This window comes from Manacus vitellinus, unplaced genomic scaffold (assembly GCF_001715985.3).
Source record: "Manacus vitellinus isolate BGI_N305 unplaced genomic scaffold, ASM171598v3 scaffold_1_pilon, whole genome shotgun sequence".
Classification (NCBI taxonomy): Eukaryota; Metazoa; Chordata; class Aves; order Passeriformes; family Pipridae; genus Manacus; species Manacus vitellinus.
This window is the reverse complement of record NW_021939396.1, coordinates 20,810,608-20,827,034: the sequence shown is the minus strand read 5'-3', so window position 1 is coordinate 20,827,034 and position 16,427 is coordinate 20,810,608. Positions and strand designations below refer to the sequence as shown.

The 16,427-nt window shown below is 35.2% G+C and overlaps 1 protein-coding gene across 1 annotated transcript in view; it reads left to right on the top strand.

Moving 5' to 3' along the window:
- Positions 1–16,427, top strand: part of VPS13B (vacuolar protein sorting 13 homolog B) — a 424,315-nt gene that overhangs the window by 183,893 nt on the left and 223,995 nt on the right. Inside the window, exon 20 of the mRNA XM_008924039.2 lies at positions 7,339–7,486. Coding sequence (XP_008922287.1) covers positions 7,339–7,486 — 148 coding nt within the window. The remainder of the gene's footprint in view (positions 1–7,338; positions 7,487–16,427) is intronic.

The window sequence follows — 16,427 nt, the reverse complement described above, 5'->3', positions numbered from 1 at the left end:
AGGAGAAGACAGTTGTTTAGTGTCAGAAAAATTAGAAAAAAAACAACAAACCACAGATTGGTAATAGGGACAGGATGAGGTAAGGAAACGATATTTGATATCATGAGAATCTTTTCACCTCATCATCAGCTGATGGTCTTTCCAGATAATAAGTGTAGGAAGTATTACATGCTGCTTTGTTTAAGAAAAGACACTACTGGTACACGTTTCCTGTTTGGACCACTGTACTGTGTGTACAGTGTGCAGTAAGCAACACCAACCTTTGCAAGCTGATGGATTAAAAATAACCCAAAAATCTGAATCCCCCAGAACACCCAAAACACACTATATATTAAACTGGCAGGAATTACTGTTTATTTTTAATAATAATGAGCTGAAATAACTTGAGTCTTGAGACAGATCAAGGAATAAACTTTATAAATCAAAGTACTGTAGCTTAAAAATATTTTCAAAATCCTCAGTTTTTGGCTTGTAAGCTAAAGACATCTTAGAGATGTTTTAATTCAACCCCTTCTGAGCATCATGCCTACCAAGATACACCAACTTCTTCGTTTGAAAGAAAAACCTCAACAACCAGAACTTGCTAAAATCACAGAATCATAGAATGGTTTGGGTTGGAAAGGACCTTAAAAATCATCTAATTCCAACACCCCTGTCATGGACAGGGACACCTTCCTCTAGATCAGGTTGCTCAAAGCCTCATCCAATGGCTTAATGTATATGTTAAAAAAGAGTGACTTTGTCATGTCATCTTATTATTAAGCTGTCATCTGATAGTAATAATGGTCAATGGATTGATTTTCAACTTTCTAGTATTTAATATGGCAAGAATGGATTAAAAAATATACTTTAGGATTTTACTCTCCTTTAGTTCAAAACCTGAAGAATAGGTGAAAACTATTCTAAAGGAGGTTATTCCATGGTATATATTTTTTTGTACTGACATTTGTTGTGTTATAATTATGAAATGGAAACACTAAGAAAGGTTTAAAGATGTCAATATATATAAGAAATATTATGTTGAACACAGGATAAATTTTTGAATGTGAATGTTTTACTCTTAAGGCCTACATCTTAAGAACAAATACATTAATATGAAATCTGATAAAAATGTAATTATTATGCTTATATACTGTCCATGTGACTGCTCAAAGGAAAATTAGTATAAGCTAGAATCATTGCACTCCCATCCATTCATCCTACATTGAAATCACATATTTTACATTATTGATGTTAAATATCACATTTCTGATTCCCTGAATTTGTTAAACTTGTATGAAATATGTTTGCTACCACTCTTTATTCAGTAACTGATAATAATCCATGAAGTTGCAGCAGCAAAATCAAAAGACCTCCCTATCCGGCTTGGTGAACTGATGAACCTATGCTAGATTTTAAGCAGAGTGTAAACTGACACAGAAGTTTGAGTTGTTTTTGTTTTTAAACGTGTCAGCCAAAATTGTTGTTATTTTTTTAAGAATACTTAGTTTATAAGGATTGTTTTTTTAAAATGAGCTTTAGGTGTAGCAGCAGCCAATGTGGTGGTGTAGTATGTGCACCAGTTCTGTAACTCACCATATCTGTAATGCCTGCTTAAACCCCTTGTGTTTCTTTGGTCTGAATGCCCTGTTGAAAAGGTATGCAGACCGAATACCTTGGGTATCTGAATGCCATAAGGCATTTTTTTAATGCCTTGTGAAAGATTAGTTAGAACAGAATTTGGGAAAGATATCACTATGGAGTGTGACTTCTTTTATGTATGTGGTCTACAGCCTAACATTGCCTTCCAATTAAAAAGCAACACAAAGCCAAATTTAAGGCCTAGTTTCCAGTAATTTAATGTTTTATTTTGACTATTTTTTGAAGATTTTTTCTTCAGGTGTATCCTGTGGCAACAAGGCCTTGTTTCTAGTAACTTTTAGATATTTTTTTATATTTGAGTATTTTTGAAGACTTTTTCAGGTGTGGCTTTTTATATTTGTTAACCAATGATGTTTTTCATGTATTTACTCCCTTGTAAAATCCCATACTTAGCTTTGCACAGATAAAAATTTGAAGAGTCTGTTTTCCTTGGTAAAGAAGCCTGAGCTATACTTTGATGTGAGACAGTCAGGTATGTGTGATGCTGTTTGCAGTGAATTTATAAATGAGCACGTTGTCTTTCTCAAATGCACATTACTGTAAAGCCTTCATGGCTTGTCAATACTTTTCTTTCACTACTCATTTCTATGAGATAAAATGAGTAATTTCAGGGAAGACTAAGCTATCAAAAATGTCTGTTTACACATAGATGTATAATATAAATGTGTATGGCTGCATACTTCTGTCATTTTTTTGGCTGTTCCATATGCATGCATGTGTTATTACCTAACCTAGTGAGTATTTCAGTAAAAGAGTAAATCTAAGCCCAACAGTTCAGGGTGAACATCCTTAGCTGTATACAAGAACAGAAAAATACAGAAACTAAGAAAAATACCTCTTCCAGATTCATTGTGCTTCATAGCACTGGAATGTAACACACCTAAATTAATCCAGAGTCCAAATTTCTCTCTTTCGATAAACGTCTGGAAGACTCTCAATCTGAATTCAAAATGAAGAATTTTTCCTCAGCTGTGTAGGTAGATTACAGAATTTGTCATTAACAGTTCAATTTAATTATTTTCCTTCTATTCTTCTTTTTCTCTGTTCATTTGCTCTTTCCACTACCCTTATCTTGGGAATTTTACCTTGTTACAAAATCTTTTTGCTGCTTTATGGAAAGTTCAATGTGAGCTATGGGTATTATCTATCTTGATGGTGTACTTTGGGCACCTTTTCATTCAGAAGTCTGCACCAGAGGTCTCTCTGGAATTTTTGACTGAAGTGAAGTAATTTTATCATTATGGCTTGGTCAGTAGACTCTAGCAGAAAAAGTCCTTCAAATTGTTCTGTCTTAGGATGACTTTCGGTGTATTGCATATCTTTGGTTCTTTAAGAGCCAAATGATTCTGATAATGAATGAATGACTCAATATAAGAGTAAGTTTCAGTACCCAAACTTAAGATTTTTCCCTGTTGCAACAAAGTTGGCTGTTAAGGGCAGAGCTGTGTTGCCTAGTTTCTCTTTTACCTTGATAAATATCTGGAAAGGCTTTGATAAAACAAGCATGTATCTACAGTAGACATAATTATCTTCTTGGTGTGCAAAGACTTCTCAAATTATGATAAGTTTTGATTTCTGATATTACTTGCAGGTCAGGAGCACTGTGTTTATCCCTATTCAGAATCTGTCACCTCTTACCCCACGGAAGGCAATCATGTTTCTAAAGGATACAGGAATGAAGTTACTGCTTGCTTAGGAAACTAGAGCTACGTGGGACTCAAACCTTACATGTTCTGCTTTCAGAGGCCCCTTGAAACTGCTGATGGAATGCTTTCATCAGTTGGTGAAAATGAGGGGGTTCTTGGCTGACACCAGTTCGTCGCATAAGTTTGGAAACATTACAGCTAATCAGAGATTGGTCTTTTATCCCAGCAGAGCACTTTTCCAACCATACCTGAAATTCCTACCTGAAGCAGTCACAGAATTTCATCTGAATTAGCAAGTTCACCTGCCAGGAAAGAAGGTGCTTTTGTGAACCCCAGGGGTTAGACATGCCTAGTCTATTTATTTAGCAATTAATTTCAATTAATTAATTTTAATTGGGAACTAGGCCTAATGCCTAGTTTTGTTTGAACTCTCTGAAGCAGTTTAAGTATATTATTAATCTCAGAAATCAAACCAATGAAATGTAATTCTGCAGTTTTTTGATTTCAAGATACTAGAACTTGTAAGATGGGCAAGGTAGATTCTCCTTGCTGTTGCAGCTCATTCTGGCACAGCTTGGACAGTCTTGTAACACAGGTAAATATTCTTCTCTGAGGGAGATAGTGATTGCATGACAGTGATCTTAGATGTTCGATAAACACCATATCTTGAGTGAAACTGCCATCTGTCCCCACTCCAAAGTCTTCAGTAGTTTTTCTTTCTGCTTGCTGGTACAAGCTCCTGCACATGTACACATCCATCTGTGTGCATGCAGCATCCACCATATGGGATAGCTGGGTTTGGTACCATTCCAAATAGCAACCCACGTCTGGACTGATTCTTTGGAATTCTACATTTCACAAGCCAGTGCTTAATTTTTTTTCTTTTGATAGTAATAGTTAATTTCTTATCTTGGAATATTCTTTTGCCTTTGGTTTGTTATCAAGGAGGTGACTGCATAGGCATCCCTCAAATGAAAGTTACTCGTCTGCTCTGTTGGTCCAATTTTCTGTAAAAACACATTTCTTGTGTTCCCAGATTGGCCTGCAGTCTCTTCAACCTCACACTTGTGGGAAATTATAATTCAGAAATAAAATATTTAATTACTAAAAATCCCAAGAAAAATAAAATATTAGTTCACGTAGGGCAAGCTTCCACTAGCCCTCTTTACAGGATATTTTAGGTTTGGTTAGTTGGCGTATCTCCACATAAATCCAGGAAATACTTGGTCTTAGTATTTCTGGGAGGTTGGTTTGTAGCTAGTATTGCTCTGAGCCTTTCTCTGATTTTAGATCTTTATCATTTCCAAAGTCATCTTGACCAGACAGTATGAAGTAAAAAAAAAAAATTAGTATCTGTTGATCCATTTGCATGCATAAATAGCATATATGTATGTGCGTGTTTTGTGTACACATACTTCACATGGTGTGTAATGTCTTAGATTGTTTGTGCCAATAAAAATTAAATTCAGAAAAGCTTTGCTGTAGTTTTTCAGCCTCTGCTTAAAAACTTAATTATAATAATTGTACTTGAAAAGTAGTAAATTTTTTTATTCTGAATTCTGCGAATTGTAATTAATTTCGTATTCTGAAAACATTATTCCATTGATAAAACTGTGATCAGTATTCTAGAACAGAATCTGATTTTGACTTTGTGTCAACAAAATAACATCATATAAATGTTACTGTAGTTCCAGAACTTTGTTACGTGCTCTTTATCTTCTTTAGAACACTACCAATTAGTAACCATAAAGCTTAATCCCAAGTAGGTGTATTTAAGATTTACTACATACTACTTTATAGCTAGCTTTTTGGATTCTTGTGATGAAATTCTTATGATAACACTTGCCTGCAATATCTCCTTTCCCATCAGATTCAGCTTCTCCTACAGCTGTGGGGCTCTTGTCATCTGCTATTTCCCAAGCAACAATTTCCTCATCAATTTGTGGCTAAAACCCAAATCTTGATGATCCTTTTCCATCTAGTTCAACGTTGATCTTTCATCTTCTGCATTCTTTTAACCAGAAATCTTTTGCCAAAAACCTGACAAGATTGTACTGGGCGTCATCAGCAGCAACATCAGCCTTGATTTCAGTGAGCAAAGATAAAACAGCTGTTTCATTGTCCAGATCAGCACTCAACCACTCAATATTTGGTCATAATTTTTTCCAGCTTTGTCTGGCTGTGATAGCCTTGATGTTTTTCACTCCATGACTAGTAGTGTAACTTATTATATTTTGCTGATTCGTTTCTTTAGTGGTTCAGAAATAGATAACTGCTTCTTCGGACAGTATTTCTATCCTATTGTCTTTTGAACTGTCCTGTATTGTCTGCATTCATTCTTCAAAAATTCTTGCTTCACTTTGGCAAGTCAGTGTTCTTGCAATGTTACATCCAGAATTGCCAAATGATGGCTCAACAGTTGCCATCATGGGAAAGCTGCAAATGGCTTTGCTGTGTGAAAAGTTATATCAGACAAATGGATATATTTTGAAAATTAGTGAAAATAAGTGATGTAAAGTGTCTGATGAATGTTTAGAAAACTTCAGATCATCTCCCTGTATGCATGTGGGAAGTATTTCTGTGGGGCATAGCTTGTCTTCTCAAAGCTGATGGGGGGTTTTGATGTTGTTATAGCTAGAGGACACCAAAGTGGCATGTTACTATGTTCCAGAACAACTTTTTTATGCTTTTGGAGACAAAATTAATGACTGTACATTCAGAGGGAGGAGGAGGAGAGATGAGAGTTCTGTTTGTCATTGACATTAGTCTTTTTCTATTAACTTTGCATACCACTGTATATATAAGTTGATTGTTTTCACTGGAATAGGATTAAATTGTCTTTCTTATTTTAATTTACTTTTATAGTGGAAAATGATGAAGGCGTTTGGAAGTCATTCTCCTTCAATTAAATGATTTTTCTGTTTGTTTTGGGGTTTTGTATGTGTGCACATGTTGCACACTGCTTGATTCAGGATCTGTTTTCTATTGGAGAAAATTTACAAGCACATTGCCTGCCTCACACGAATTTGTTTCCCACAGAGATTCCTAATGCAATGTGTGAGGTTTCTCATTATGCAGTTATATGGATTATATTTTCACTCCAATAAGAACAAAATTAAATTACACAAAAATTAAGATGCGTGTAATCCTAATGTCTGATCTTTAAAAAAAACTTTTGTCCTCCTTAAACGATAACTCTCTGCAAAATCAATGGTATAAATATTCCGCTTTTGTCAACTGTGATGCATCTGCAATTTACGTAGCAGCTGATGCTACAGCAAAATATCAAGAGCCAACTGGACAGCAACATTGAGGATCAAATTTTTTTTAATAATTTTGTCTTTTGTAGCTTTCATTAATTAAAAAAAGTTAAAACAAAGCCAATAGACTGTATTAATTTGTGGACATCCAGTTCCATAACTCACATGGATTAATACACATTGCTCTTTTCTAATTTTAAAATAATGATCCAGTCCTTCAAAGTAGGTTTTAATGCCTTTGGTTTTGTATAAGTGTCACATTTTGAGCAGATATGCATGAGGAACAATACAGTTCAAAATCAGTTGTTGTCATTTAAATTTTATACTTAAAATGTGAGAAACAAGCACAGTAATGTATAAATATCAAAGAACTTCTTATTTTGAAGCTTAATGAAAGTTATAAATTTCTTTGGGATCTTCATATCTGGCTAAAATTTTTCAATTTCTGTTAAACATTCAGATAATTATTTTACTTTGGTGATCAGCCAGGTTTATTCATGTGCATTTAGGCTGGCTAACAACCATAGTATTTTAAGTTAGTTATATTTCAGTTTTTTGTTATCATAGATTTTTTCTTCAGACTAACAGGACTGAAATTAAGAATTAGAGGTGCAAGTCCGAATGTAGCATTTCATAATTGGTTTTCAGAATAATTGTGCTCCGATCAGTGTTTCAAGTTGTCTTCTGTACATTTCAAAATAAGTAGTTTGACATGCTTCTCATGACAGTGTCATAATCCAATGTTAATGTGTTTTGGTTTTCAGTGGTTCACAAGGTACTTCTTTTTCTAGCAATCTGTAGGAGCTGTTCCGCTTGGTGTGTCAGTAACTCGAAAAAAAGAGGATGAAGCATCAGTTGGAAGTGCACCTTTGGCAAGGCAGCAATCAAATCAAGCCTCTGAGTATGCCAGCAGTCCTGTCAAAACAAAAACAGTAACAGGTATGATCACTTAATTGAAACTAGCCTTCCTGCATTTGCAACCTCTCAGTAACATGCCTTCACACGTCAGCTGTGCAAATACTGTGAAACAACTTTCAGCTCTAAAGAAATTACAAATTTTTGAATTAAAAATAATCAAATGTATAACTTTGAAATACATGTTTATTTTTCTTCTCATTTTCATTTAGTGCTGTCTTTGGGGCTCTAATAGTTTCATATAATACGTTTTTTAAAATGAGATAAATGAGAGCTGCTTTCAATAGGATATCTGCCAATTGCCTTGATACTTAGTCCATAATTTTGTCAGACTTCACTGTGATTAATCTCTGATTTCAGTCAGTCTGTTTGCATTGCTTAAAGTCTGGCATGTATGGAAGTCAAGATTTGTGCATGAAAAGTTAAAATTCATTGTTTTCAAAATCACTCATAGAAAGTGCATTTCTTAGTGCTTCTGTTTCTGGACTTCAAGAAACTATTTAAGTTTAGGAATATTTTCTGGCCATTTAAGAGTCTAAACTGAAACTTTGTTATCACTAATCAGGATGATATGGTTTTCTGGAAATTTCTAGTCTATTTATTCATATCATACTGTCTGCTAGCAGTAAAGTAGTAAAGAAAATTACTGTCCAGCTGAAACATTTATTGATCCTTCTGAAATACACTATGCAAATTCTCTTTTCCTTTGCATTGATGTTTATTTCCAGATAATCACGAAGTACTTCAGGATGTTGTCTGCTGAAACTAAGATTACAGTATTGTCCATTAGTGTTAGACTTAAATGCTGTTTTGGGATAAAGGCCTATTTTGATAAAAAGGGCTAAAACCAGAAAATCTGTTTGCTGAATATTAATGGGTTGATGTGTTATCATTGGTAGTAAAACGATAGATTAATTTCAAAGACTTCTACTTTATTTATGAATATTCTTCATTTTTACCATTTATCCATTTATTTTTACAAATCATTTATACATTTCCTTCATTTATGCCTAATATGTAGGGAAATATATATGCCCATATAATTAAATGACTGTATCAAGCATATTCTTCTTTTAACTGTATTTGTCATCTATTCTGCTGTATCAATATAATGAATGATATAATTTTTTCTTCTTGAGGTTAATTCTACCTGTGCCTGCAAAGCGCAAACTGTAATTCACTAGAGAAGCTCTTGTAATTTCGAATATTTGACATTGAAACACAGGTATTTGCATAAACAGATTCTAGATTAGTTTTTCTTAATTACTGATTTATAAAAAGTAAGCATATGATTTGCAGAAGTAGCTTTGTACTTGGATTTTGAAAATTAGTGTCCCAGTCTCCCTGCTGGGAGACCTTTTTGGTTTTTGGCCTTTGTTCTTCACCTTGAGTATTATCTTTTCTGTAGTAAGGATCACACTAGAATTGTCTACTAAAGGAAAACATTATTGTTCAAAATCTAGGAAGGCCATAGATGTCAGTTTTGTTTTTTGGGGTGCTTTTGTGTGTGTGTGAGGAATAACAAAATGAAATTATAAATTATAAATAACATCATAAAAGCAAAATAGGGGGTTCTCAATAGGCATCTCAACTCCTTCCACATTTAGATTGAAGTAAATATCAAGATCTATTTTCAGTTGCTTAGTACAACACACATTTCTGGAAAAATTAAAAGTTCATTTGTAGATTTAGTTTGTGTTAATTACCACTTACTTTACTCAATCAGTTTATCAAATAAGTTTAGCCTAAGTGCTGAGGATTTTTTGAGATTAAGTAGATATTTGGCTTCTCTATTAAACAATTTTGCAGCACAGAGTTTAATATTATGAAAAGAAAGGTGATGGTACTAATTCTCTCAAGAGAGAACATTGACTAAGCATTTTCTCTTTTGATTTAGAAGCAGTCTTTTAAAGAAGAGATTATTGAATTTGGTTGCATTAATTGTCAATTGTTAAAAAAATGATTGGAAAAAGATTACTGTTTTTTTTAAGTGAAGTTACTTACACGTATCAGAGGGTCTATTGGGTTTATTTTTAAGATGCATTGTGCCTGAAACTGCTGGAATGAAGGCTAGCCTGTTGCTGTGGTTTAACCCCAGCCAAGCCCCCGTGCAGCCCTCACTCACTCCCCCACCAGTAGCGTGAGAAGAGCATCAGAAGGGGAAAAGCTGAAAAACTTGTGCGTTGAGGTAAAGACAGTTTAATAGAGAAAGCACAAGCCCCACATGGAAGCAAAGCAAAACAAGGCATTAATTCCCTACTTTCCCTAGACATGTAGGTACTCAGCCATCTCCAGGAGAGCAGGACCCCATCACACATAATGGTTACTTGGGAGGACAAGCCCCATCACTCCAAACCTCCCCCCTCTACATATGCTGAGCATGATGTCACATGGTATGGGATATCCCCTTGGTCAGTTTGGGTCACCTGTCCCGGCTGTGTCTTCTCTCAACCTCCCAAGCACTCCCAACTTCCTTGCCAGTGTGGCAGTACGAAAAGCAGAAAAGGCCTTGGCTCTGTGTAAGCGCTGCTCAGCAGTAACAAAAACATTTCTATATTACCAACCCTGTGTTCAGCACAAATCCAAAACGTGGGCCCATACCAGCCACTGTGAAGAAAATTAACTCTACCCCAGCCAAAACCAGCACACCTGTGTCTTAACATGTTTATGTGTTTGTTATACTCTGGAGATAAAATGGCAGGTGTAACATATCTGAAATATTTGATGTTTATATTAAAAAAATGTGAATCCTATAATGAATGTCAAGGACTGAAAGCCTTGTATAGTATGAAATTAATTAAATGGTTGCTCTGCCTGCTGCAGTAAACCACACAGATTTCCCTTAATTAAAGAAAGAAAGGAGAGTCATGTCACACTGCAGTGCCACGCAGGCTTGTTCTCTGTGTACCCTTCTGCAACTTCATGCCTGTAGAGTTCTCTTGTGCCACACTTGTCAGAGTTGGCTTTGTGGTGGAAGATTCAGGGGTCTGTAGAAGCTAACACATATTTTGTATCACAAAAAAAAAGCTCTCTGATTATGAAGCCACTAGTTACAGTGGTTAGAAAAGGTTAGACAGATATAAGTGTGAAAGGTAAGATCTCATTCTCAGAGAAGCTTCAGTTGATCCTTTCTTTCACAATTTCTTTCTTTAAGCTGTATAATGTGTTGGAGTATGGCAAATATGACTTTAGTTCATTGCACTAAGAATAGAGTGCCTGTGATTCTTCTCCTTTCTAATTCTTCTGGGTTCCTCTTTCACTTCAATTCCTTTCTTCTAATTTCACCTACTTTCTGACTGAGTATTTTTTCATTCATTATTTGTGTCACTGTTTTAAACCAGGAATACCACACTGATTATAGATCTAGGACATATAGTACTACCTATGCTACAAACCTATTCTAGGTAAAGAGGCAATGATTCTTGTAAGCCTCATATTTATTATTTGCCAAGGCTCTAACTACACTTGTTTTAAATTGTCAGAAGACTGAGATCCTGCATTGATAATATGCACATATGCATAGTCCTTAAAGTTGAAGGAGATTTCATCTTAAAATCATGCTATTCAGGTGGTAATTTTGAATTAATTCTTTTCAAGTCTATCATGGTCTCAGCAGTCACTCCCTTGAGAACTGCTAGAAAGCAACCCTATGTACTAGATGAAAGCAGTTTGTAATCACAGCTGTAAAATGATTTAAAACATCGATCTTGAGTTCAGTTTATTAGTTAATGGCTGCTGAGACCTTGCCAAAAACGAAGCATGGGAAAAGAGCAAAACTGCTATTTATATGGTATCTGTCTGTGAAAATCCAGGGTTTTTGTTCTTAAGTCTCAAATTGTAGTTATTTATAAATCTCCTTAACCACAGAGGCTTCAAAACCAGAGTAAGATAATAGAATATATGGTTTAAATTTTGTATGATGTAGCTGTGAGCAAGCAAGGTGTTAAAGAGAATTACAAAAAGTTTACTTCTGTTTCTCTGTCCACCCACTTCTCCCATTCTCAGCAATTCAACAGTTTCATGTTACTTCAATAAAAAGTGATTTGCAGACCCATAGTTGTGCATAGAGGTATAGCTCTTATGTCTGGATAGTTGCAAAATGATTGCTATATGTGTGTGTAATTATGTAATATATGTAGCATACCTATACAAGGAGATAGTATGGGCTGCAGTAGATGAATAGTGCAGTCTTTGAAAGCTGTCTTGTGTACACCATTGAATAATGATTACAGCTAAAGTGCCTGTGTTCATACATTCAAGATGGGTGCTTGGTCATTACTAAAATAACCCATAAATTTCGTTCAAATTTATTAAATTATTATAATTTTTTTCACGGTGTTTGAAAAACATAGTAACATTTTCCATGATTAAAGATGAAATCGGGGGGGGGGGGGGGTTTGCTGTTGGTTTGTTGTTTTTTTTTTTGTTTTACCGCCTCCTAGACAGGTCTTTTTATAGTCAATATAATGAAATTTAATTTCAGCAACATCTATCAGTGTTTGGAAGTAACTGTGATATCCCAGATACAAATTTGATGCTGTCTTGTGAGATGTAGCCCAGTGACTATGTCATGTAATTTTTCAGTAACAGTAAAACAGTAGTCTCACATATGCTCTTATTATGAGGAGCATACTTTAATGGAAGGAGCTACTTACAGGAACTGAAAAGGTTATTAATTTTTTTTCTCACTCAGAATCCTCAAATTTGACTTTTCTTATAGCCACAGAACAGGTAGGTAAGTGGAATTTTATGTATCATCTAATAAGTTATGAAATTTCTGATAATGGTAGGCCCCATAACCTGTTACAAAGGCATCTGAAAACTGAATACCTTGTTCATAACTGAACGTACACTTATCACATAAAATTTTGCTGATCCCTGTTATGCAACAGCAAGATGTTTGCCCATGGTACAGGTGGTGACTGCATTTCAACCATGTCATGAGTGTACATTAGGCCTGCAAAAGCAGGCAAGTGCTTTTCATCACTGTGTCTAGCACCCAATTGCTCCATTTAGTTGTCTGGTGGACAAATTTGCAAAAGAGAATTAAACAGTGGGGGTTTGGGGCAGTGTTTTTCATGGACTAGGTCTGCAGGTCACACAGCTCACTGGTCTTCTAATTCCAGTACAAATTCAGTGTTAGTCCCACGTTCAGAGCTGAGAAGAGAATCCAGTGTTGTTTCATCCTGCAGGAAGTGTTGATGTGTTGCATAAGAGTATGTGCATATGGAGAGAAATATAGGACATGAAAGCACTCCAGTTTGGAAAAAATCTCTTGTGTTTCTGGAACACTGGTATTTTGTTCTTTGAAACTATTGTTCTTACAGGGAAATAATTAAAGAGTTGGAAAAGTTTCGTAAGTACTCAGTTACACTTAGTCTACTATTCGTTGGTATTTCAAGCCAGGTAGAGGACCATGTCCTAACAAGGAAGTTGAAAATTTTATCTTAGACGGCCCTTATGTTCTCTGTCCTGTATAAATTGCCTGAATTCCAGTAAGGACAGAGCTCTTGTTGGCAATTTCTAGCTGCTTTTTTCCCCCTAAAGTACAGCTAGAATGCTTAATTAGGTTCATGCTAAAATGAACCTAATACGTTGGAACGCAAAAACCTGGCAAATGTGAGAGAAATCTGTCTGGTGAGAAATCAATGGATTATCTGAAGTATTTGAATTAGTAGGTCACTATTTCTGCTCAATGAACTGAATGATTATTGTTTATTCATGCCTACTAGGAAATGTATAATGATTAATTTGGGAAGATGAATGAAATTAAAAAGATGCTAAATAGGTTAAGGAAAATATAGAAATTTAAGTCTGTAACACTTTTACCTAGGGTGCCTGAAAATACTGGGATCTTTATGAAAGGGCTTTAGTTCTTGAAAGGATTATTTAAAAGGAAGATGTCAAGGCACAGGTGATTTATAGAAAGTTTTAAATGGCTGGACAATCACATATCTATATCAAAAATGCATTATTCTGAGTTTTTTCAGCTAGTAAAATGTTTGGCTTTTTGTTATGGTGGCATGATTTCTTCAGTTCACTGTGTGGATTTTGAAACTGTATGAATCTCAGAAACATTAGTAACTCAAAGTCAGTGTAGTACATCAAGCATTCTTTCTGTATCAAACATTCAATGCTGAGAGAGAAAAAAATAGTTGTTTATTTTTAGATTATATTTATAAGACTAAGTAACTTTTCATGTATTTTTATAAGGCAGAATACTAGGCAGAATCCACATTTATCAGAAGTTACTGCAAATCAAAAGGCTGAAATTCTTACTTCATAGTATAAATTGTATTTGGAATGGTAAGTGATACTAAGAAAAATTCAGGCATAGACTTTAGATATGAACACATATATGTCACATTTCTGTAATAATTAATATAGTAGCTCAGTTTGGCCTCTGAGTGGCTGTTATTGATTTGTACGAAAGTGTCAGTGCTTTTCTGTTTTTGTTCCCAGGACTAAATAGGTATTTTTTGCCAGAAATAGTGCTGCAATCATTAAGAATTTGGTGGGAGAAAATGCTGACGACAGCCATTCCCTAGCCAACACACACTTTCACACGGAAAGATCCTTTCTGGTTGCACAACAATGTTAATATCACACTTGTCTTTGTTTACTGACAGTATATTAAAAGCCTCTGTATTTTAACACTTGCTCTGCTGCAAACTCATCAAATGGCCATGCAAGTTTGGTCACTACACCGCTCTGCTTCCACTTCCCTGGGTATAAAAGACTCGCTCTCGCGGGTTGTCAGGGTCTGTGTGGCTCAGTTATCATCTTGGTAGATAAAAGTAATGTATTATCTTTACTATTAGTAAAGTAGAATGCAAAAATGCTCAAAGGCTGCAAATACTATTCAGTATGGCAGCAAATATATCACATATTTTTATAAGCTTAGAAGAATTTTCTGCTGTTATTTAAGTTAGTTAAGTACTGCTCTTATTCTCAAGCATCCCGATGAAGAGTGCAAACTTTAAAAGGCAATTATCAGAGTTTATCCTTGCAAAAAAAATACCAGTTACATGAATAACTCAAATATCAGTCATCCAGATATGGGGAATAACTTCTCTTACGACACTGCAAAAATAAAATGTGAGTATTTCTGAAAGACTTCTGAGGAGTATTGGTGGTTCAGAAAATTGGTAAATACAGGTTTTTGTTTTGCATATAAAGAAACCAATTTATCCTCTGTAAAAAAAAAAAAGTATGCATACATACATATATATCTGTAGGCCATTTTGGTTTTTTCCAAGGTCATTTGAAGTTTTAATTTTTTTCCTCCACTGCATTTTGATCTCATTTCTAATGCCTTAGACCCTTGATCAGTTCCTTAATAGCTTGCATTTGTTGCAAACACCTTAGTTTTGATTTTTTTTTTTAATAGAAAGCCATGTCTAATGCATGAAACTGAATACATATTAAAGAAATCCCAATGAGTACTTTGACACTATGCAGACCACTTTTTTTTTGTTCTCTTTTTTCCTTTAGATACTATTAAATAATGTTCATGTGTTTTGCTATCATAGCTTCTTAGTAGCTATGGCTAGTTTGCAACATTTTCCTCAGCTTAGTTCCTTTCTGATGTGTGAGAAGCTGTATGACAGATGAAGTTATGTGAGAAGGAAAGCTTACCCAGCTTGTTGAGGTCATATGACAGACGCAGGTTTCTGCTGTGGGTGTCTGTGGACCTGTCTTGAAGTAGGAGCTCTTTGAGCTTTTGGGGATTACTGAAAGTATGGGTTTGCTTGCAGCAGGATAACCTTTTCCAATCAGAAAGAAGCTGCTGACTTCTTAATGCATCAGGTGTCTGAGGCACACAGTGGGGCAGGAAAAATGAGGTTTTCTGTGCCACAGAGATGAGACATGATAGATCTGTACCACATAGAAATGAGGAATAAGGTATTAGCATTGTATTTTACCTCCCTTCAGTTTAATTGCTAGCCATAAGGGGAGAGAAGGAACTGGAAGAGTGAGGCCAGCACTGAGTACATATTATCACTATGTTATTCCTCAATTCAGTAGTGGAAGATCTCTATCTGTTGTCTTTTTTGCTTTGATTTATTTTAGGAAATGTCCATTTGTCCAAAATCTTCACAGTTCAAAAGTTTTCTTTTCCCTTTTCTGTTCCTTAGATCACTGAATATTAATAGCACAGAATAGCATCATTTTCCCAAATCTTTTTTTTATTTTCAAAGCATATGTATTTTATGGATCAGACTTGTAAAACAGCTTGTTCCCCGTAGTCTAAAAAACACAAAGGAGACATGTATCTAAGAAAGACACCTCTAAATAGAATTTATACCTATGGTTTGGCCTGGTGGCCTCTCCTACAAAGTGAGTACTTTAATGATTAATTTTGCAATATTACCACTTTTAACTCCCTCTGTATTTTAATCATAATATATGAAATTAATTATGAAAACTGCTCCTCCTGGCAGCTCAATCCTGATTGATCTGATCAGTCCTTTTCAAAAGGCTGTTCATTACTAATGTGTTCTGAAACTGATGATGAGTGTGGCAGCTTCTGTAATTTATGTGTATATGTTTGCAAAAATACCAGTTATGGGTATCCCAATTATGTGGTACTGGAAGATGAGAGTAGGACTCTTTTAAGTTCCTATACACTGGTTTTCTTAAAACTTCTACTTGTACAACCTGAAGCAGCACCCCCTGCATTGTGTTGGTTTGGGTTTTCCCCTTTCATAAATTTCCAAGTGTTTCATACAAATCTTATTTTCTGTCTAGTGGTTGCTGACTGGCATCTGGCTTCAACACAAGGCTGATTACAGTGCCAGGAAATGTCCTGAGGTTTTCAATTCAGTAGTAGCTAAGTAGCATAATTATTTTAGGAAATTAACCTTCCTACCAAGACAGATGGAGCTGATCCAGTCTACATGTCTGCTATAGAGGACTAGCCAAACACACATGGTAACCACACTTGACAGGCTCTTAGCAAGTG